The 24,160-nt window shown below is 40.0% G+C and overlaps 2 protein-coding genes across 4 annotated transcripts in view; one reads left to right on the forward strand and one right to left on the reverse strand.

Moving 5' to 3' along the window:
• LOC129069834 (pulmonary surfactant-associated protein D-like) overlaps positions 1–10,917 on the reverse strand; it is a 37,941-nt gene extending 27,024 nt beyond the window's left edge. The window contains exon 1 of the mRNA XM_054572476.1: positions 10,658–10,917. The gene's annotated coding sequence lies outside the window, so the exon portion shown is untranslated. The remainder of the gene's footprint in view (positions 1–10,657) is intronic.
• TMEM254 (transmembrane protein 254) lies at positions 10,874–23,174 on the forward strand. Of its 3 annotated transcripts, none has more exons than XM_054572479.1 (4): positions 10,874–10,995; positions 12,835–12,938; positions 13,132–13,191; positions 17,001–19,068. In XM_054572479.1, exons 1-4 carry the CDS (start codon positions 10,906–10,908, stop codon positions 17,119–17,121), a joined length of 375 nt encoding a protein of 124 aa, XP_054428454.1. In that variant the 5' UTR covers positions 10,874–10,905; the 3' UTR covers positions 17,122–19,068. The 3 variants fall into 3 exon arrangements, with proteins under 3 accessions (XP_054428454.1, XP_054428453.1, XP_054428452.1); XM_054572478.1 differs by lacking the exons at positions 10,874–10,995; positions 17,001–19,068 and adding exons at positions 11,078–11,367; positions 22,884–23,174; XM_054572477.1 differs by lacking the exon at positions 10,874–10,995 and adding an exon at positions 11,096–11,367.
• Positions 23,175–24,160: the final 986 nt, after the last annotated feature.

A 24,160-nucleotide genomic window follows, 5' to 3' on the forward strand; every position in this document is an offset into this window, starting at 1 on the left:
AGAGCATTATGCTAAGCGAAATAAGCCAGGGGGCGAAAGACAAATACCATATGATCTCCCCTATAAGTGGAACCTAACCAACAATACAAAGATGCAAGGAAAATAAGACCAGCAACACTGAAAGGAAAAGAAACCAACAGAGACAAGAGGGAAGGAGGGAGGGGGGGTGGGGGGAAAGGAAGGGAAGGGGAAAGTCAAGGAGCATATAGCAAGGACTCATGGACAAAACCAAAGGGGAACAGTTGAGGGAGGGAGGGAGGGAGGGGGCAAGGGAAAGTGATGAGGGGGAGGCAGAGACAAATGCATTTGAAAAAATAAATTAATTAATTTTAAAAAATAAAAATAAATACATTTAAAAAAAAAAAACATGGTTTTAAGGACGCTCAAGGAACTCAGTGAGTACCTCAACAGCATAAAAAAGATCCAATCAGAAATAAAGGATACACTAATTGAAACAAAGAACAATTTACAGGGAAACAACAATAGAGTGAATGAAGTCAAGAATCAAACAGATGATTTGGAACATAAGGAAGCAAAAAACAACCAATCAGAACAACAAGAAGAGAAAAGAATCCAAAAATATAAGGATAGTATAAGCAGCCTCTAGGACAAAATCAAGTGGTACAACATTCACATCATATGGATACCAGAAGAAGAAAAACAGCAAGAAATTGGAAATCTATTTGAAAAAAAATAATGCAAGATAACTTGTCTAATTTGGTGAAGGAAAGAAATGGAAGTCCAGGAAGTGCAGAGAGTCCCCAACAAGATGGATGTAAAGAGGCCCACTCCAAGACACATCATAATTAAAATGCCAAAGGTTAAAGATAAGGAGAATATCTTAAAAGAGGCAAGAGAAAAGCATTTAGTTACCTACAGGGAGTTGGCCTGAGACTGTCAGCTAACTTCTTAAAAGAAAGCTTGCAGGCTAGAAGAGATTGGCAAGAAATATTCAAATTCATGAAAAGCAGGAACCTAAAGCCAAGACTGCTCAACCCAGCAAAGCTATCATTTAGAATTGATGGGCAGATAAAGAGCTTCCCAGACAAGAAAAAACCAAAGGAGTTCATCATCACCAAACCATTATTATATGAAATGTTAAAGGGATTTATGAAAACAATCAAAACTATGAACAATAAAATGGCAATAAATACATATATGTGAACAATTGAACCTAAAAAATATACTAACCAAACAAGAACAGAGACAGAATCATGGACATGAAGAGCACTTTGATGGTTGCCAGGTGGGAAGCGGGTATAGGGGAATGGGTGGAGAGGTGAGGGGATTAAGAAGTACAACTAGGTAGTTACAGAATAGCCATAGGGATGTAAAGTACAGCATAGGAAATGGAGTAGCCAAAGAACCTATGCGCATGACCCATGAACATGAATGGTGGGGGGATTGCCTCAGGGAGTGGGGGGTGTGGGGTGGAGGGGAGCAAAGAGGGAGAAATTGGGACAACTGTAATAGCATAAACAATAAAATACAATTGTTTAAAAATTTAGCATATCCCAAACAATAACGAAAATAAAATACCTAAGTCTCTCATAAAGTCCTACTGCCCAGTTCCACTCTACAGCAGCCACAATGACATCAGTGGCATGAGTTCTCAGAGCCTATAAGCCTGCACTTCTACGAGATGAAAGCTCAAACCCCTACCGAACACCAGTACATCAGACAGGCTGTCTCCTACCAGAGAAACTCACCATTGGAAGCCACATTAAATCACTAGTCCAGGGTCTTTCTGAGTGACAAAGTAATGACCCCTGACGTAGCATTTAATAGACCCCTAAAGTGCCCAACCCAGACATGCCTCTTCACCGCTTCACCTAATACAGCTTTTCAAAAACTTAGCTTCCAGTCACTGAGCACCAGCTGGATATAATTTTCCCCATAATACCCTTACTTAGTATTTTATCCCCACTTAGACTTTAGAACACTGGGAGCAGAGAGGTTTGAACAGAGTGAGCCGCTGACCATGGCAATCTAACCTCTGACTTCATGCTTGTCACTATCACCCTATTGTGTTATAGACGGCGGGCTCTATAGGACAAGAGATTGGAAGCTTTGTCAGGCTCACTGATGATCCACATTGCTTGAAACCTCATTACTAAGGAATACTGAGGTTGGAAGCAGGAGAGACAAGAGAATAATACTAAATAAGGATTATAGACATTATATCATTTGCTAATTCATCCTATCCTTAAAACAGTCCTTTGGTTATCTCAAAGGACTGTTTTAAGGATGAGGAAACTGCAGGCCATTGAGCAAGTGTGGGACTTTGTACCTTCCCAGATGGGTGGGAAGCCATTTTCTATACCTCTAGTATAGAAAATTGCCTAGTCTTATGGTATACTACAGGTATAGAAAATGCAACATTACTTGACAGCTGTTTGTTAATTTAACTGAATTCAGAGTGATCTACATGTCCCCCTTTCTATTTCAATAAATTGCTACAAATTTATGTGGGAGGCTCAAAGAAAAGATCATTCATATATTATATTACTTAAATCTTATAGTGGGGCAAAAGTAGGTTTACAATTCTTTGTATGGAAAAATAATACAATAATTAATAAATGATGATACAAGAATAAACTGTTTCATGTACTGACAATTGTAAACCTACGTTTGCCCACCCTGTATATTACTTGTATTCATGAGTGCTACAGAGTTACCTCCCAAAATTCAGTTTTGTGTACCCCATGCATTAATAGGCCAATACATTGAGACACCAGTGCTTGTGTAACTGCAAAAACTTCATTTCTTTAATGTGACCTTTTGTCCTTTCTTTCCACTTGATTCAAACTGGCCTCACCCAGCACCCTGACTCACCCGCCTCCTCCTCTTAATGATTACTGGAGTACATCCACTCCCTTAATCATTAAGCCCTCAGGACAGTGGGGTTCCGGTCGTCATCAAATGATCTTAGGAGCAAAGCCTCGGGTCTGTTGACCACAGAAACAGAAAACCAGCCAAACCAGAGGAATCAACACCATGGCTGACATCAGGACCATATGCATTAATCAACTACTCCCTGCCTCAGCACCAACCAATCAGTAGAGACTAAAACCCTGACCCAGTCCTTAACTGGGAAAGCCAGAATGGAGACAGGTCTTTGAACATTAGTTCACTTGTGACTGTGTGCGAGCCATTTCCTAAAAAATAAACCCTTCCTTTCTTTGCTGCAAGCACCTAATCTTGTCTTATTAGGCTTTGATGTGCTCAGGGAAATGGACCACTTTAGTCCAGTAACACTTGGAGAGAGTGAAAGATTTATTCATTTTAGTCAAAGCAAGAGGACAGGAGAGCAAGATCTCCCAAATCCATTTCTCTCAAAAAGCAAGATAGGGAGTTTTTATGCAGCAAGGATGTAGTGGAGGTGGAGTTCCAGAGAACTGAAAGAGAAGTGTGTTTCTTCAGTCACAGAATACTTTTTCTCATTAGACTCCTGGACGTCATCAGCTGGTTGCAGCTAACTTGAAGACACGTTTTCCTTCTGGAAAACAGACTCATATGAGTAAAATCCCCTCCAATCCTGAATTATCCCCTCCTGCTTGACAGAGATACCACCTCAGCAACTTATGACTCTACTGGTAAGAACAAAAGGAGTTGAAAAAGAGTGGTTAATATGTGAACAAAGACCTAATTCAGAATTAAACTATTAAGGTCAAGTTGCCAGATATACTTGGGGCATTAAAATCACAAGAGGCTCAGCTACATAAGGATATGGAAGCAAAGAGAGACTAACTTGTTGGAGGTAAAACTCTAAGAAGAGGAAAATGCCAAAGGAATGTAAAGCAGGTGAAAGTAAGGTTTTTAATTGGGGAAGTCAATGGCTGAGGTGCAGGTGGAGGGAACAGCCATGTTTCTGATTTGATTCCAGTATAGATTATGCCTCCCCAACAAAAAATCAAGAAGCATGAGGAAAAGATGTGATGGACAGAGGAAATATGGGAGACCATTTTAATGAGTCATGACTGCAGATGGGTCCTAATGCCGCTCCTTGGAGTTAGAGGATCAACCAGTCCATTTGGGCTTTGAGGTGGTTGAGAAGAACACCTGAGGAGCTGTAAGCATTGAAGGACTTTGAAAAGTATAAGAGCAGAGGAAACAAAAATAAGGTGGAATCTAAACGAATTTCTCTGTTTGGGTTTTTTTCCCTTCCCCCAACAATCCAAAATTCAGATCAGCTCTTTTTGGTATTATTTTTTCTCAGTTCCCTGAACTCACACCAGGTGGCGACCTTCCCCATGCCTCCTCAATCAAGCTACTTCCGGGAAACATTTTTACCAGACCTTCATTCAGTTCCTTGCTTTACATTCTATTCTCAACTCCAGTCGGTTCTACCTCTGTTCCTACTCTATTATTTAGATCTCAGTGGCAAATTAGCCCCTAAATTGTCTAGTCTTATGGTTAATCTTCCTAAGTCATCAAACATTTTTTTTCTTTGAAAGCTCTTTTCAGATTCTTTATATTAAGCTTAGCTTCAATGAGTATCTACTGAGTCCTTTAAGCTTTTGAAAAATACACCATAACGCCCTGATCGGTGTGGTTCAGTTAGTTGGAGTAGCATCCCATAACCAAAGGGTTGTGGGTTCCATTCCTAGTCAGGGTACCTGGGTTGAAGGTTCTGTCCCAAGTCTAGGCAGGTACGATTTCCTGTTCAGTTTCCTACATGAGGCAACCAACCCATGCTTCTCTCTCACATTGTTGTTCCTCTCTGTCCCTTATTCTCTAAAACCTATGGGGGAAAAAATGTTCTCAGGTAAGGATAAAAAGATATATACCTGAAAACAGAAAGAGCCCCCACCTGTGTATTGAGTCCTACAACCACAGTCCCTGCTCACAGAAAACCAACATTCAGTAATCTGTAAATTCTTAACTCCCAATTATCACCTGCAAAGAAAAGTGAGAACTTATTACAGTGCCTAAGAGGGACTTTCATGACCTGGCCACTACTTCCCTTTCAGCCTCACCTTCTAATTTCTGTGGCCTTCTGCAAACTCTTAGCTCTCTAATCGAGCTAGGCTATTTAAGACAATGAATACTTTCTGCCCTCCTGGCCTATACATCTGCTTCAGGTGCTGCAGAGAAGAGTTCAAGTAACTTTAGAAGAAAATACTTTAGTTAAAGCAAGTTGATCAACCTGGCAATTTGATTAAAGTGATCATCCAGTTAAAAAAGAAAAATGTAACAATAACAGATGATTTTAAGAATTTGGTGCTCTGTAGTTTGGTTTTCCTTAAGTGTTTTTCTCCCAGGTCCCTCCCCACAAGAATTTTGAGACTGTGTCCTCCACTTTTTGGATCCCAAGAATTTCTAATTCATTTCCCCATTGTCTGTGTGATGTTAAAAGTAAACTTGAATGCCTCAAAATCTGTTTTGTCCTCAGGTTGCCTACTTCAAAAATGTAACATTTTTTTCTATATAGATGTTTGAAACAGAATATTTCACTCATTCATTTATTCAATAAATATTTCTGAATGCCTACTACATTCCACAATTGTTCTATGCAGAGATTTACAGTAATATGTTTGTTATATTCAAATTTTGGTCATTTTTCTTTCTTTTTTATTTTTACAAAGACATTGCATTTGCCTCTCAGTCGTACTCTTTTCTTTCTCTCTTGATATATGTGCTCAAAAGGAAATTATTAGGCATTGTCACTTCCTTTTACCCATACACTATGATGAAATAGTATTTATTCATGAGAATCACACCAAATTGTATGCAACGTGCAATAATATTTCACAATTATTCACCCATGAGTGAGGATGCCTGCGAGGGTTAGCCACAAGGGAACAGCCTGGTAGAGGTAAAATAAGATCAGGCAGTAGCACCCTGTGGTAGCCCCCAAACCATCCCTGGAAGTCAATATCTGTATTTGTGGAAGAAAAATAAGGGTTTGCTTTCTCACAGCCATATCTAGTCCTAAATAATACAATATACTACCTGAGAAATTGGCTTAAAAAAACTTTAAAAATTCTAAAGGTCAACAAACCAAGAAGTGACATCTTAAAGGATTCACAGAATTTTCGTATACATAAACAAAAAAGTTACTCTATGATCAAGAATAAACATATCTGACAAAGCTCTTCAACATCCATTTTCCTTTGGGTTTTTTTGTTTGTTTGTTTGTTTAAGTATATTGTCATGCCCTGGCTGGTGTGGCACAGTAGATTGAGCACCACCCTGCGAACCAAAGGATTGTGGGTTCTATTCCCAGTCAGGGAACCTGCTTGGGTTGGGGGGCCAAGTCCCAGTAGGGGACGCTCAAGAGGCAACCACACATTGATGTTTCTCTCCTTCTCTTTATCTTTCCCTTCCCCTCTATAAAAATAAATTTTTAAAAATAAATTTTGATTATGCTATTACAGTTGTCATATTTTTTTCTCCCCTTTATTCTCCTCCACTCTCCCTCCCACTAGCATTCCCCTCTTTTAGTTCATGTCCATGCATCATACATTTAAGTCCATTGGTTTCTCCATTTCCTATACCATTCTTAACCTCTCCCTATTTTGTACCTACCAGTTATGCTTCTTAATCCCCTCACCTTTTCACCCATTCTTCCCCTTCCCCCTAACCACTGATAATCCTCCATGTGATCTCCATTTCTGTGATTCTGTTCTGTTCTAGTTGTTTGCTTAGTTTGTTCTTGCTTGTTTTGGGGGTTCTGTTGTTGTTAGTTGTGAATTTGTTGCCATTTTAGTGCTCCTACTTTTGACCTTCTTTTTCTTAGGTAAGTCCCTTTAACATTCCATATAATAAGGGCTGGGTGATGACAATCTCATTTAACTTGACCTTATCTGGGAAGCACTTTATCTGCCCTTCCATTCTAAATGATAGCTTTGTTGGATAGAGCAATCTTGGATGTATAGGTCCTTCCTTTTCATGACTGAATACTTCTTGCCAGCCCCTTCTTGCCTGTAAGATTTCTTTTGAGAAATCAGCTGATAGTCTTATGGGTACACCTTTGTAGGTAACTGTCTCCTTTTCTCTTGCTGCTTTTACGATTCTCTCCTTATCTTTAATCTTGGGGAACTTAATTATGATGTGTCTTCGTGTGTGCTTCCTTGGATCCAACTTCTTTGGGACTCTCTGAGCTTCCTAAACTTCCTGGATGTCTATTTCCTTCACCAGATTGGGGAAGTTCTCCATTATTTTTTTCAAATAAGCTTTCAATTTCTTTCTCTTCCTCTTCTCCTTCTGGCACCCCTATGACTTGGATGTTGGAACATTTAAAGTTGTCCCAGAGGTTCCTAAGCCTCTCCTCATTTTTTTGAATTCTTGTTTCTTCATTCTGTTCTGGTTGAATGTTTATTTCTTTTTTCTGCTCCAAATTGTTGATTTGAGGTCTAGTTTCCTTTCCTTCACTGTTGGCTCCTGTATATTTTTCTTTATTTCACTTTGCATAGCCTTCACCTTTTCCTCTATTTTGCGACCATACTCAACCATTTCTGTGAGCACCTGATTACCAGTGTTTTGAACTCTGCATCTAATATGTTGGCTATCTCCTCATTGCTTAGTTGTATTTTTTCTGGGGTTTTGATCTGTTCTTTCATTTGGGCCATATTTCTTTGTCTCAGTGCTCCTGTTTCATTGTAAGGGTCAGAGCCTTGGTATTCACCAGGGCGGGCAACCCGTGTCCTTGCGTTGTGGTGCTGTATGTGCAGAAGGGAGTCAAAGAAGGAACTGCCACTTGCTCAGCTCTCGGCTGGCTTTCAGTCATTTCTCCCTCTACCCACAAGCAAATTGGGCCCTTCTGGTGCTGACTCCCAGGTGGGTAGGTCCGTGCGTGTTCTAGGACCCTGTGGGTCTCTCCAACAAACTCTCCTGTGAGGCTGGGAGTTTCTCCCGCCACTGCAACCCACACAGGTTTTTACAGCCAGGAGTTTTGAGGCTTTCTTTTCCCGCCCTGGAATCCTGAGTTGTGCAGTCTGTCTTGCTCCCCAACTGTTCCTCCTGGTTTATTCGCATGCAAATATGGGACCACCGGACAGCCAGACACCATCTCCCTGGCCTTTCCTCCAGCTGCCACCCTGCTCACATCCTCTCCACCTCAACTGCCCATCTCCGCCCCTCCCACCAGTCTGGATGAATGTTTCTCCTTTAACTCCTTGGTTGTTGCACTTCCACACAGTTCAATTTTCTGGCAATTCTGGTTGTTTTCTGTCTTTAAACATGCTGTTGTCCCTCCTTTGGTTGTGCGAGGAGAAAAAGTATATCCACCTATGCCTCCATATTGGCTGGAAGTCTTTAACATCCCTGTTAAAGTATTACAGCCACACTCCACAAATATGATGAATTTGGCAAACCGATGATCCAGCAAATTGGCTTAGAGCTCACTGGGCCTTGTTGAGATGATTTTATATAAATTTTAGCCATTTGCTTGCCTCATCCTCTATATTACAGCACTCAGTTCTCCAAAATGTAACAGTAGTAAAAAGAATAGATAACATTTATTAAAATTTTTTATCATGTCACTTATAAACTAACTACTTCCCAAGCATATATTTAAAAAATCAGTGTTCAATAGGCCAAAATCCTGCATAAAACCTAATCATCATCATCATCAACCATCATTATTTGAATATGAAGGTTTTTAGGCAGGACAAGCACACACTGGTTTCATCTCACACTACCAAATTAATCTGTCCCACTTCCTTCATTTGTTCATTTAATTGCCTGAGGACATTTCTTCTGTAACCTCTGAATGCAGATCTCATATTTTGAAGTTTAAGTGGTCAGTGTATTAAAACACTAAGTATTGGCCCGGGCAGGCAGCTCAGTTGGTTGGTGTGTCATGGCCATATGCCAGGGTTGCAGGTTCAATCCTCCCTCAGGGCACATACAGGAATCAACCAATGATTGCATGAGTAAGTGGAAAAACAAATTGATCTCTCTCTCTCCCACCCACCCCCTGCCTTCCTGTCTCTCAATCCAAAAAAAAGAAGAAGAAGAAGAAGAAGAAAAAATTGTTATGCTGCCTCTAGTAAATCTGTATTGATTTGCTTGTTATCAGGACTACACTGTGCCCAACATGAAGCCTGCACTGCATTTCTGTTGTTCACTGTTTTATCTCCAGATCTAGCAAGGCACCTGACACTAAAGGGTCCTCAGAAATACTTTTTGAATATTTGAGTGAATGACATACCTTTTTTCCATTTCCATTATTTTACTTTATCAACCTTTCATCTTTCCTGCTTTCAGTTTTACCTCCATCCAATGTATACCATATATTTTTACTCCGCTGATAAAAAAAAAAAAAAAAAAAAACAACCACCAAAAACCGCAAATCTCTTCACTGATTCATGTTGGCTAAGAGTCAAATCAAAACTGTTTGAATCAAAACCAAATGAGATTAGTGACCGGAACTCCAGTCTTTTGACCCTCACCTCCCTTCACTTAATTTCACATTGTTCCTTCTTACAACAATAAATTGCTCCTAATTCTCTAGACATACAATGCTATCCATATTTCCATAAAGTTGTTTGCATTGCTCCCTCCTTCCATGTTCCTGAGAAAGTGTGGGCTTTGTGTGTTTTTTGTGTTTTGGCTGTATCATCATATGCCCATCCCACTTTACATCATCAGCACTCCCTTAGGGGGATTAGGACTATGATCTCTGTACCTCATGATACCCCATTGTGTTTGTGTTAGGTTGATGGAAGAGTTTAAAATATTTTTCCCATATAGACAACAAATCACCTGGAAAAAATTTATTGAATAATTCATTCTTTCCCTCTTAAATTTGAAATGTTTACTTTTATCATAAAATAAATGTTTGGGTATCTGTGTCAGATCTGTCTTTGGAATATCATTTTTCATTGACATTTGGTTTGTGTGACAAACACCTAAATGCTTTTAATATAGTTCTTTATAGTGTGCCATAAAATCCCTAGACCAACCTTATATGGAAAAAACAGCATCTAATTTTGGCTATATTTTGCACATTCCAAACTGCCTAAGGCTGAACATCCTTTCATGTTTCTCAGCCATTCATGTTTTCTCTTTAAAGGATGTCCAATTCATACCCTTACTCATCTATTATACATGTTAAAGAATTCATTCTTCCAGGTCTTTCAGTTTTATGGTGACTCTCATAAGAATGAAGTTTAAATTTAGATGTAGTGAAATGTTTAATCTTTCCTTCTATGGCTTTTAATTTTAATAGCTTGCTAACAAGTTTCTTTCCCCTCTCTCAAAAGTTGGAAAACTCTTCTCGATATTTTCTTCACTATTTTCAATGTTTAGGTCACTAATCCACCTAGAAGAGAGGGAGATAAAGTATATAATGGGGTAAGAAATTTCTCTGCCAACCCGGAGGTGATGGGAATACAGCATACCTGGAGGATAAAGACCTAGCCGCCCCTGTCTCATGTGGAGAGGACGAGTTAAGAGGTAAATTAAGGCATAGACGGTTTATGTAACTAATCTACGCCAAAAAAATTAGTAGCAGAGCCACTTCCTGGGCTTAAGCCCAGGAAATTTACGCCACAGTCCCTGTTCCTAACTGCAGTGCCCTGTGGTTCCACACATCTGATGAAAAGGAAGAGCACTGTTTCTCACAGAGCCAGCCGAGCTGAAGTTCAAAAATTGAGACTCGTGGTTATTAGACTTGTACATAAAGCAGCACCTATTTCCACACCTTTACCTTTAAGGCGGCAAAGTGACATTGAGGGAGAGGAGGGTCTACCCTGCAGATGATGTCCAGCCCAGAATCCAGCGAGAATCGCTCTCTCAGGTGGCCGAACTCACAGAGCCTTCTCCCGCCCGGGAGAGACGAAGGACAACAGAGGACAGAGTGGGGAGTGGGGCAGCCCGCGCCGAGGCCCCGCCCAGGAGCGGCTCTACCTCTATCGGACCGGGGCCCTGCGGCGCATTTCACGAAGTGCTGCAGCGATGGGGACAGCAGCGGACAATGAGGCTTACTTCCAGAGGGGCAGTCTGTTCTGGTTCACCATCATCACCCTCTCCTTTGGCTATTATACGGTAAGGGCAGCGAAGGGAGCGAGCGCCCCATTCAACGCAGGTTCGGGGCCGGCCGGGAGGACAGGTCGCGCAGGCGCAATCCTGCACCCGCGCTCAAAACTCGGGAGACTAGAGCCCAGAGCCCAGAAAAAGACGCAGGCTCACTGGTCTGGCCGCGCCTTTACCCGTCACCGAAGGCCCTGAGAAACCAACTACTCAGGCTTTCACTGTGTGGGGGCGGGAGTAGGTACGACTCTCCGCCCCACGGCTCAGTCTACATCTTTCAAAATGGTGGTAGCTAAGGCAGAGGCCGGCAAAACTGCCACCAACTACTTCCGGACAGCCAGACCCTTGCCCTCACTGGTCACCGTCCTCGGGCTAGGATATTTCGCGGTGAGGCGTCGGACGGGGCGGGGCATCTGTTTTGGGCCCGCCAGGCCCTCGTAGAGCCATGGGTTCCTTGAGAGCACTTTGTTGCCCTGTGCCGGTCACGGTTGCCAAGGTTACTGCAGTAAGCGGAAGTTCTATAGCCTTATATCCCACTTTCTACTTTAGACTGTACCCTACCTTTGTGTTCGCTCCATGGTTACTGCGTTTTACTCCAGTCTCAGAACTCGCGAAGAAGCCAGGTTTACAGACTGCCGTAGGCCTGCCGAGTCAGGATAGGGCTTCCGAAGCAGAATGTATGAGGCAGTTGGAAGTCCTTAGAAAACGGAGTTAAATTTGAAGGATGAGAAGGATTTAATTGGTAAAAAAGGACAGAGAGGATATAAGTGTTATGGCATGGATGTGGAACCAAGAAGGCAGAGGATCTTTACTGAAGAGGAGCGACTTTTGTCTGGCTGACAGTTCATTTAAAAGGGAAAGAGGAAAACTGGAGAAGTCAGTTGGGGACTGAGTTAGTATAATTTTGAATGAAAGCAAAGCTATTTGGATATTTCCGGGTAGATCCTGGAAACTGGGGATTAGAAGCCTGTTTGTTCACGATGTTCTTTATTGTTATGAAATCTGAACACCTTTGTCCTGATTTCCCCGTACGTAAAACGGAGGTGCTGAACTGAAAAATTTCGAAGGTGCATCTCTGTTCTGTGATTCTGCGTCTCCGATTAGTTAGAATATAAATAGAAGAAAGCTTTGGTGACTTCAAACTGTGATATTGTGGAGCTGGTAGATGCTGCCCATTCCATTCCCCTTGGTTTGGAAGGATGGAGTGATGTTTTATGCTTTATTTAAATTTCAGGCGTGTTACATCATAGTGAGAGGTAGTACTGCTCTTGGCTAAAATCTGAGTGGGACCATAAATTTTCGTCCTGTTGGGACTTAATTATTCTAAAAAGCCTAACTGACAAAGGGAAAGTTGATAAGGTTACAAAAACCTTATATGACTAAGTAGTTGCTATTAGCACTTCACAAACCTGATCTTACTTATTTTCCAATTCTGTGCAGTGAATCAGTCACAGTTTTAGAGGTAGAAAAGGTGAAAGAAGAGAAAGGGATTGTAAATTAAATAGGCGTTCAGCTCAAGCCATAGTTTGTGCTGTAAATAAGCTAGCCAGGACACGTAAGCTGTTAAAATTTGTTAATAACCTGTATAAAATAATGTTTTGGTGGAATTAATTAAGAATAGAAGTCATCCAACCTGGGCAATGAGTCTGATAACCACATAGTTTCCTCAGCATAAATCTACACTAGAATAGTTCTTAGAAAATAGAAGTCAAGAGTGGAGCCCCAGATGACTTAGTTCAGAAGGTTTTTTGTTCAGTCCTTGCTCTTGTAGAATCAGGATCATTTCATAGCCTCTCTCAAATGCAATGATTTGCATGACCTAATAGGTGTTCTTTGCCTTTGCTTCTCTTTCAGTGGGTTATCTTCGGGCCTCAAAGTATTCCTTATCAGAGCCTAGGGCCCCTGGGCCTCTTCACTCAGTACTTGGTGGACCACCATCACACCCTCCTACACAATTGGTAAGGAAAGCTGCAGAAATGGGATCGGGACACTGCCGTTCCAGTCTCCCTGTAGACTTGGGAGGCCTGAAGTTGCCTTTAAATATCCAAGAGTGGTACCAGTTCACATTAAAGCACCTTTCTTTTTGAGGTTTCTGTGTTAGATTTCATCAGCAGATAACCATCACCTTAAACTAGGCTGTCTTTGTTTCAGTTATTGGCTTGCCTGGCTGATTCACGTGGGAGAGTCTTTATATGCTATCGTATTGTGCAAGTAAGTGTTTTTAGTAGGTATTTGTCACTTTTCTCTTAGTATCTAATATAATTTGAGAGTGGCTATATTTAAATAATTCATGTACTTGTAGGCTTAGAGCATTCTCAGGGTAGAGTTGAATCCCCACACCTAGTACTGACCCTAACTCAGAGGGAGTACTCAATAAATATTTAAAGAATGAATTAATTTCATTTGTGTTAGCTAATCAGTTATTTAGTTACTTAATTTAGATGACTTTTCTTTCTTTTTTTAAGTTCTCTGTATTAACCCCAACAAGAACAAAAGATTAAGATGCCTCCTAGTTTGAAAAGGCTAAGTTACTGACTGGGGCTGATGATTCTCAATCCTAGTTTCACAACTGAATCACTTGAGGAGCTTTTTCAAAATACACAAACCTGGTTTCCAGACCTGCAAGATTCTGATCTCATCAACCTTGTTTCAGACATGGGACTATGTTATTTTTACAACATCCACAGATAATTCTGGGGTGCAGTGCAAGTTAAAAGCTGCGTGACTAAATGCCTCTCAGCAGAAGACAGTGTAGGTTAATACTATGAGAGTACTAGGAAAGATTCTCTTTACATGTGTATTTTATATAGCATATACAGAAAGTATGATGTAATGAAAGAGATGGTTACAGTGATGCCAAACTGCTTGGCAGTTGATATTTTTCTAGTCAAGGCTATCACTTCTATTATTGTATTACTTTGAAAAGTGGAAAATATGGTGTTTGATTACTACTGTGTTCTATTAATAAAAATAATTAATATTTATTGGGTACACAGTCTTCCAAATACTGCCAAGTGCTTTAAATAGATGGTACTCTCTCTTCCAGTTGATAAAACAAGCTAGAGTTTCCAGGAGAGGAACAGAAACCAGCTTTATTCTTTCTCACCCCTCTTCAGATACTCTCACCCTGTAGGTTTTTGTCTTTCTTCCACCCTAGCCCTAGACGAAATCTGAAGCAGTTCTGTAGGTTTTCCTTGTGATATTTGCCAGTCTTGTCCAATCAGTTTATTAGAATTGGAAACTTATCTATTTAGAATGTCTGCTCTCATGAAGCTGGCGCTCAGGAGCCTGCTGTGGAGGCAAGAGCAGATTTGATGTCTCCTCTTCCACCTTTTTTTCTCTCCTCTTCCACCTTTTTTCTACTCACTATCAGCTGTTTGTGGCCTTGGATGGAGTGTGAGCAGTTAGAGGCAACGAGGCACAGTCTGCCTTGTGATAGGCAGCTGGGTGCTGTGGATGTTGTATACCCAGGGTTGGCTCTTCCCTCCAGAGGGGCCCTGGTAGGTTTTTGTGAAACCTCCCATCACTTGGGATCTCCCTTCTGCAGTTCCCCTGATGGTTTGAATCAGACTCAGCCTCTGGCATGCCACTTGCAGTTTCCCCTCAGGATCCATTATTGGGGGAAAATCCCCTTTATTGAGTTGTCTTCTTCCATTCAGTTAGGCCTCAGGCCTGGGTCCCTTCTAAGGCCGCCCACATCCAATGCCCTTCCACAGGTCTGTATGGCTCACAGTAACAGTTTCTCTGACCTGCCAGTGGGGTAAATCTGCAAGTGGGTGCCGTTCTCAGCACAGCCTTGTACCCAGGAGGCAAGCCAACCAGTCTTTCAACTTTGAATCAGATACTAAGCCCTACCCCCAAATTCCAGGGGACTCCTGTCATGCTCTCCAAGTGGCTCTGTGGAAGCTGTTCTTTGGGCTTCACTTGTGATAGGAAATGCCACAGCACTAGTGCCTCTTTCCAATGGCTTCTTCAGCCTCTCAGTGAAATCTTACCTTGGAGGTAGGTAGTTCAGCACCTCAGCTTACATTGTTGGCATACTTGACACCTATTTTATTCTTGGTTTAGAACATCTAATGAAAACCAAAAGGCTCATTAACATCCTCCTATCTAGTTCTTGAAGGGCAGAGGGAGAACAAACGTGGAGAAGTTCAGTCACCATTATTTTGTTCTTGAAATCATTTCTTTATGGTCTACCATGTTGCAGTGTACTGTTGGTGACTATAAAACAGAATAAATATTCCTTTTAGATTGTGAGAGAATGAATAAATTTAAGTAAATGACTTAAGGTGCAAAGTCATATTGTGTATTTGTAGCATCCCACATCCCACCACCCAGCATTAAAAATGAATTGAATTCCTTTTAACCATAGCTAAGATTGGACTATATATTTGACTTCGTAGCCACTATTTTATTTATTTTTTTATATATATACAATTTTATATATTTAAACTCTTCCATAACTTTTCTCATCATATGTGCCTATTTTTATTTTTCCATGTCTATACCTATAAGTTTGCCTCATTCATTTTGTTAGTGCATAGTATTCTATATGTGGATGTATCGTAGTATTTATGTTTTTAACAAATTCCCATTGTGATTTCAGGTCTAATTTTTACTGTTATAAGTAACACTATATAAGCAGTTTTATTTCATCCTTTCAATTCTGTATGTCTTTTATTTATGATTATTTTCATATTGCACTGGCTAGTATCTCCAATACAGTAGTGACTAAAAATGGTGGTAGTAGGCATGTTTGCCTTATTCCTCATCAAAGGGAAAGCTTGTAACATTTTGTATAATGTGTTTTCTAGAGTTGTGTAGATCTCCACTATCAGAATAAGGAAGTTCCATTTTAACATTTCTAGGTTTGCTGAGATCTTAGATTCAGAATGAATTTTGAAATTTATCACATGCTTCTTCATTTATTAAGATTATCATACTATTTTTCTCCTTTCATTTGTTATTGTAGAAAATTATGCTTGACCCTTGAAGAACATGTTGGGTTTTGGGGTGGGTTTTTTTTTCCAATAAATACAGTCAGCCTTCCATATATGTTGGTTTCACATCTGTAGTTTCAACCAACTGCGGATTGAAAATAGTATCTGCACTCCACAGTTGGGAATCCACAGATGTGGAGGGCCTACTGTTGGCATTGTTCTACACCATTTTATACAAGAGGCTTGAACATCCTCTGATTTGCATATCTCCGAAGGGTCCTGGGACCAATTCTCTGCAAATATCAAGAGCCAACTGTGGTTAAATTTTGCAGGAGTCAGAAGTTATACAAAGATTTTCAACTATGTGGAGGGATCAGTTCCCTTAGCACTTTCATTGTTCGAGTGTCAGCTGTGTATCACTTTTACATATATTGTTTTCAAATTTTATTTTAAATTAAAAGTCATTCACGTGAGAAAAATTTATATACGGATAAAACTATAGCAAGCCATTCACTTCAATTAGATCATGTTCTTTTGAGCTTTATTTTAAGCAGTTTAATTACAGGTTTTTGTTATTACTATATGTCAAGCCCTTTACTAAGCACTTTGTGTCCAGTATCTCATAAATCATCTCAAACTTGATGAGATAAATACCATTATTCCTATTTTTTTAGACAAGGAAACTGATTCTGAGAGAGAATGAGTGGCTTGCCCAAGGTCACAGCTGATAGTTGGCCAACCTAAGATTCACATCTAGCATATCTTCAAAACACTTGCTCTGAAGCCATACCAGTGCTACTTAATTAACCCTATCCATTCATCAAAATCATATGAGAAACAGTTGTATAATACAGTGCTCTAGTCAGTAGCCAGACTGTTTCTCAGGGAAGAGTATACCATTCTAAATGCACAAGAAAAATGAAAATAAATGAACTACACATTGAGTTAAGAAACTGGAGGAAATGGCAAAATAAACCCAATGAAAGTAGTATGTTATTTTTTAAAAAATAGAAGATAGTAATTCCTATGAAACCATAACATTAAAATTCTGGTGGTTAAATTTTTCTTTTCTTTTTTTAGGTCTAAAGGCATCACAAATGCTCGGGCTCAACTACTCTGGTTCCTACAGACTTTGCTCTTTGGGATAGCCTCCCTCTCCATCTTGATTGCTTACAAACCAAAACGCCCCAAAAAAACTTAAAAAACATATTCAGAAGCTGTCTCTACAATTGGACATCCCACCTCACCTTTTTGGGGGGAATGGAGCAGGGAGGTGCATTGTTTACTCCATCTTTCTATTTTCTAGAAAGTTAAGACCCTCTAGACATTCATTATTTCATATGTTCTGGTTGTGTTTGAGTAGATATTAGGAAAAGATTTTAGCTGTCCTGTTCTGCAGACTAACCCATTTGGCAGAGGGCTTCCAGCTACCTTCTTGAAGTCGTTGGCTGTGTTGGTACTCTCTCCCTATCATCTGGTTTAAGCCATGTACTAAATTTGTTTGTTGGTGTACCTTTCCTCCCATCTTTTAAAACACCTTACAACCATCTTAGCTCTCTTTTCCCAAAAATTTTCACCTTTCTGGACCAAGATGGAGTAACGTGTCCATAGTACATCAAATCCACATGTATTTGTTAGCACCAGTGAGGCACGATCTTATCCTTTCAAATTTTCATTTCTCAAACTACCAAGAAAGATAGGAAAGATAAGCAAGTGCATGGAACCAGGCAGGCTGAGCAGATGTATCTTTATACATCTTAAATATACATCTTATATTTAAGATGGCACAAAGGCACAAAGGACATGCTGACACCCAAGAGGAAAGAATTGGAGAATGCCTTCCTTGATTCTGCCAACCAGAGTGATTCTTCCCTCCATATCGCCCCTTGGACACAGTGCAGTATCTGATGGCTACTGCTAGATTACTCCTTCAAGTCAGGACCACATCTTAGACAGCTTTATTTTATCTTTAGCACCAGCCCCATTGCTTTGCACACAGTTGTTCTATCAGTGTTTATTGAACAAAGGCAGGAAACTTTGATTTCACTGTCTAGTATCATTCCAATTTTTATGTGAAAACTGTAGGACCCATTTAGAGTAATCTTGTCTCAAATAAAAGCACAGGACTATCTTTGACTGGTAATACCACCTTTCTGATGGTAAGCCAGTATCTTTTTCACACTTTCCTATTTTTGGTCCCTTTCTCCAGACTCTGTAGGTGTCTCCCTTCAGCCCAGGCTTGTTCCAACACAAACATTCCTGTTCTAGAGATTCTAGTCCACGGGTGATCCAAGTGGTTACTACCTCTTCCTCCCATTCACCTAATTACTACTGACTGGTTATAATAGGTCAGCAATTTTCAACTTTTATCATCTCCTGGCACACAAAAAAATATATATATTTTTGCTGATCTAAAAAAATAAAAACAGGTGTAATTTTGGATCATTCATACCAGACAGCTATTGTATCGGCTGTTGTCATTTCTTTATTTGACAAGCTACGGGAAAAGGGGTCAGTGCCCCAGATTAAAGAGTCAGGTATTGTCTATTTTAAAACTTGCTGCAGCCGTGGCTGGGTGGCTCGGTTGGAGCATTGTCCTGTTCACCAAAGGGTTTCAGGTTTCGTCTCCAGTCAGAACACCTCCAGGAGGCAACTGATCAATGCTTCTCTTACATCGATGTTTCTTTCTCTCTCCCACTTACTATCTCTCTAAAAATCAATGAACCTATCCTTGGGTGCGGTTAAATTTTTTTAAAAATTCTTGAGGCACACCAGTGTGCTACAGCATACCTGTTAAAAACCGCTGCAGTAGGACATGCTGTGTTTTAAGCAAACATTTATGAGAAACAGTCCTCTTCCCCTCTTCCAAAAAAAGGCCCCATGTAAAAGCATAACCCTGAAAGATTATGGATAGTGAATTGTTTCTGGTGGAGATCAATCTCTACAAATCTGTCTTTCCCTCTGTTTCTCTTTAATTAGGCATTGTTTTTTGGTACAGTAAAATATTTTAAGAGTTAAACATAGTGGAAATCCAACTCAGATTTTTTTGAAAGCATGGTCCTCCCCAAAAGAAATAATGACAGTAGTACTAATGGTGCCCAGAACAATATGGCAGATCATTGAATAAAATGGATTAATATTAATAAAATGCTGTGTATTGTCTCTCCAATAAAATATTGTTTTTGTATGTCAGTTTTGATATAGTGTCACACATTTGATTCTACCTTTTCTTAAATAGACTCTGTTACAGAACTGTTTATCCAGTTCAGATATCAGAGTTGTTTTTTTTTCACTGATACAAAAATACAGAATGCCCTGGTCATGGCGTGTATTCTCCTCATTACATTTCTAGAGCTGCCCACAGCCCACTTAACTTCTCCAGACACACTGAGCCCCAAGTGGACACGAGTGTCTCCTTTTATTATGGGATTGTCCTTTAGTTTCCATTAACATTTCATTTAGTGTATCATGCAATCTATGCAGCAAGTGAGACTAGTATTCTGACTTTTTTTTAAAATGCCAAAAGTATAAAATTCTGTAATCTTATTTTGGATATATGGCTTACAGCAAAAAATGATCTTATTGGACAGATGGAGCCTGTGATTCATTTTTTGGACCCATAAACTGCATCCCATTGAGGTGAGGTAACAACATCACACAGAGGCCAGACTAACTGCATCTTGTGTTTCTCCCCTCCTCCACAACCCGGGAGCTTAGAAGTCTGTGAAGCAAAAAAATAAAAAGTGGAGACATCTTGGCTTTGAATTGCAGTCATAGTGGTGATTTAGGAGAATCGTCTTTATGTTGAGTTTGGATAAGAAAAGGCCAAAGGCATTTTGGTGGAAGCAACCATGGAAGCCAAGCTGAACTGTTTTATTACCCACCTTCTCCCCTCACTGGGAAATTGTCAAGAGCATGTGTAGTTTAGAAGAACAAAAAAGGACCATTGGGGAGTGGGGAACAACTAATGACCTCACAACTTAAAACGGGCCAGATTTATAAACTAACTCTATTTCCTACATTCAAAATGTTTATGACTATGCAATCCAAGTCCAAATGTGTTTTATAAACCATGGTCTTAAAACAAGTTTTGGATTTAAGAGGTTATATTCCTATATAAAAGATTCAATATATTGCTAAAGAGTTCTTTAGCAAAACAACTTGCCATCTGAGAGCCCATATGTATTTACATGGAGTGTCTGGAAACAGAAGTTACAGGACCTGCCGTTGAGGTTAGAGTACAGAATGGAATCATATTATCTTTGCCCTAGCCCTTCCTGGAGTCTTGTTAATTAAAGCTCTTAGTTTAGCAGCCTGGGTTGTATCATTTATCCTCCCCTTACCAGCACGGGCCAAAAAAAAAAGTCAGTGGGGCAGGTAAGTGATATAATTGAAGTCTGTGAGACCTTTTCTCTGCAAGATCACTTGTCCCCATCAAATTGGGAATTACTGTTCCCTCTTCACCAAGGTTGGACAATGAGAGTGCATAGTTGTCATTTTGCATTTCTCTTTATGAAAAGGAGATCTATACTTTGATTCCACAGGGGACACTTGAAAATCCTATTCAAAATACTGTATTTGCAATTTCTATCAAGAAACATTTTAAAATGATTCCTAAGCTTTCTTAATAGGATTGCGTATACTGATTGCCTTTTTTCTGTTTGTATTATGATAAAATTGGATTAGGGAAAATATCTTTGGCATACTAATACTGTTCAGGGAAATAGTCATGAAAGAACTACTTTTTCCTTGTGCCAACACGTTGCACAGGATATTGCTAGTAAATAAAAATTACTCAGTTAAAATTGCCACTAAAATTGAAATCCTGACACTACTATAAATGAAAAAGAGGAATGTCATCTTTAATAAAGTAGTGAAGTGTTCCCTAAACAGGCATGTAGGAACCACTGTCACTTGCAACTTTAGTCATGTCTATACTGCACCTGAATAGACTTTAAAAAATCTTTCTAGGCAAGAATAACTACAAAAAACCAGGCTTGGTTCATTATATTTTTCTCCAGTACATGTTAGAATAAAGCAGAATTATTACCTAAAATCACCATGCATATTAATGATAATATTCAGCATACTATTAATAATCAAAAAGTATTACACTCCTGACTGAAATAAGCGTGGGCTTTAACCTAGGTCTATCCACAGCATTTTAGGCAAGTATGCCACCTTCCTGGACCTCAGTCTCATCATTAAAAAGAGTATGAATAATTTTACCTTGTGGCTGGGATAAAATGGAATGGTAAATTTTAGTGGAATCATCTAGTAAAGCAACTTTGTACACTATAACACATTAAGCAAGAGTATAGTTTTACTGGAAAGTTGGTAATTGCCGTTGATGCATCTTGCACTTCTCAAACTTGACCATGCTGGTGGGTCAGGTGAGATCTGGCGAAAGTAGTTTCTGATTCATTGAGTGTGGAGCAGGTCCAAGATTCTTCCTGTTTTTCAGGCTCCTTGGTGACGTTAACACTGCTGCTCTGCAGACCACTTTGAGCAGCAAACATTTTAGAGAAAATTTATCAAACTGTTCAACCCTGATTTCATGAGGCTTGGGACTGATTTTTTGTATGTGCTGACATGTCTTTGTCAATAAGAAAAGTTGCTAAGTGCCTCCCTGGAGCTCAGCACTCTGTGAACAACAACTGGCAAAAAGCAGTGATGTGAGGCTAAAAATGCTCATCAAATGAGCCAACTGGCATACCTACATACTCCTCCCTCCTTAAGAATAAAGTTTGGGATTGAGGTCTTTGAAAGTAAAAAGAATCCAGTACTTTTCAAGTATATTGTTCTAGACATTGATATAAAATATCCAAAATCCAAAGCATCTCTTTGAGGTAACAATTATGTCCATTTAATTGAAGACACTGACAGGATCCCTGCCCAGATGGCTGATGAGCTCAGGTCTCTGACCCCCTCCCCCAAAGGTCAACCCTAAAGAAATAGTAGACAATGAGAGATTCATGAAACCAAGGAGGGAAATTAAGGAATCATCTCACCCTTCCCCACACACCTCTCCTGCCCCCTGCCCCCGCACTGTCCCACTGCTGCCAGACAGAAGACTACTGGAATTGGGGTGGGGGAGGGAGTGCTAGTGGCTGTAGCCTTGGGCAGCAGAGCAAAGTAGGAGAGCTTTTACCTTCTTTTCTTGTCTCTCCCTCAAGGTGCCTTGGGACAAATGGTCATTGGCCTGACCGTTGAGTACAGAAGTGGGCAATAATAGTGCCATGGCAGTGTTTGTCATTATTAATAATACAAAGGCCCTACTGCGGAATAGGGGAGAATTCATTGAAATAAACAGAGGCTGTCAGCCCTCAGTCATTCACTCCACCATGCTCCCAACCAAATCACCAGAATTGTGGATTACATTGTCATTTCTTTCTAAAGGCTTAAAAGTTAAAACCCAGGCAAATGAGTGACCAGTGGATTGTCATCAAACAATTCATTAAGGGTTTCGTGGTTCCTGGATTCTCAGCTCTAAATCGGATTTCCATATAGACTGAGCCTGGCCTCAGCACTCTCCCAGTACATATTACCAGACATGCTGGTTGTGGCCCCAAGAGAAAACAAGCTCACAAACCAAATAACTGGGCAACAGAGGACAACTAGACACAGAGCCACATGTATTATCTGAAGAGAAGCATTGGAACAGAAGAACCAGAGTCTAAAATTGCTCTGTGAGTAGGAGATAAAGAGCTAATAAAAGAAGATATTAACAATATGAAATAGAACAAGAAATGATAAAAAAGAACTAAGTAAAAATATTCATTGAGGAATAGAGTAAAGAAATAAGATGGAGTCACTATAGTCAAACTGCTAACTTACAAAAATTATGTAGGATGAGACATGAGGAAATGATTATATTCTTGCTTTAACTGGCTAGGAACTTAAATTTTGAACTTTCCAGGCCCACGTCAAAACTCTAGATAACCCTCTGATTACCTCCTGAAGGACTCACGTATCCAGACCGCCTGACATCTATGTGACTTCCATCATCCACACCACCAGACATGAACAGACTTTCTGGTGCCCATCTTCCAGACGACCTGTTGTCCAGACCACCTAACATCTCGCTGATAACCATCCTGAACCAGTCCTAAGGTCATGAATGCAGGACTGATTGTTCTCAAGAATGCAGTTTTTACTATAAGAACTCTTAACTTTGCCCTGGCTGATGTGTTGTGGGGGGCTTGCAATCTGTGTTTCTCTCACATACTGATGTTTTTCTCCCTTTCTTTCTCCCTCCCATCCTCTCTCTAAAAATAAATAAATAAAATCTTTTTTAAAAAAGAACTTTTAACTTTTCTTTCTTCTTCAGAACACTTCTGGAGTTTTGCCTAGTTTTGTTTTGGTTTGCAAACCCTAAGATTCTTGAATATATTTTTGTAATTTATTTCTAGGAAAGTCTCCAGACTCTTTGAATTCATTCAACAAAGGTATGATATAAAGAACCTAATAAATGAAAATAGAATAAGTAAAATTGAATTGATGTAGTTGAAGAAACAATTTGTGAACACAAGACAGTGGAAATCTCACAGTAGGAAAATACAAAAGATATTAAATGTAAAAGAAAAGCTTGGAAATGTGGATGATTAACTTAGAAATGCCAATGCCTGGGCAATAGTTCCAGATAGAGAGAAAAGTAAAAATGGTGTGGAGGAAATTTTTGAAGAAATAATTTAGATAAATTTCCTCCAAATCACCCTATTTTAAATGGGTTTAAAAAGTGCTAAACAAATGTGATAAGGAGAAATCCACTCCTGAACAATAACATTTAAAAGTATTAATGACAGAGAGAACTTCCAGCCAAAATAGAAGCATAGGTAGACATACTCCCCCTCTCCTCACACAACTAATCTTAAAATGAAAAGCAACCAGAACTGCAAGAAAATTGAACTGTATGGAAGTCCAACAACTAAGGATTTAAAGAAGAAATATTCACCCAGATGGGTAGAGGGGAGTAGCCAGGGAGCCAGGGCAGAGAAGTCGCGGTGTGGTGGCCGTGTGGTGGTGGTGTGGCAGCAGCAGCAGCCAGCAGAATAGACAATCCTGCATTCATATGTGGTAGATAAATACCTGGAGGAACACCTGGGGAATGAGTGATCCCAGCCTGGGGCCAGACTGCACAGCCCAGGGTCCCAGCATCAAGAGGATAAAGCCTCATAACTTTTAACTGTAAAAATCAGTGGGGCCCTGGCTGATGGGGCTCAGTCGATTGAATGCCAGCC

Source organism: Pteronotus mesoamericanus, unplaced genomic scaffold (assembly GCF_021234165.1).
Source record: "Pteronotus mesoamericanus isolate MK-2021 breed Mesoamerican mustached bat unplaced genomic scaffold, CSHL_Meso_final contig_24, whole genome shotgun sequence".
In the NCBI taxonomy this organism is placed as follows: domain Eukaryota; kingdom Metazoa; phylum Chordata; class Mammalia; order Chiroptera; family Mormoopidae; genus Pteronotus; species Pteronotus mesoamericanus.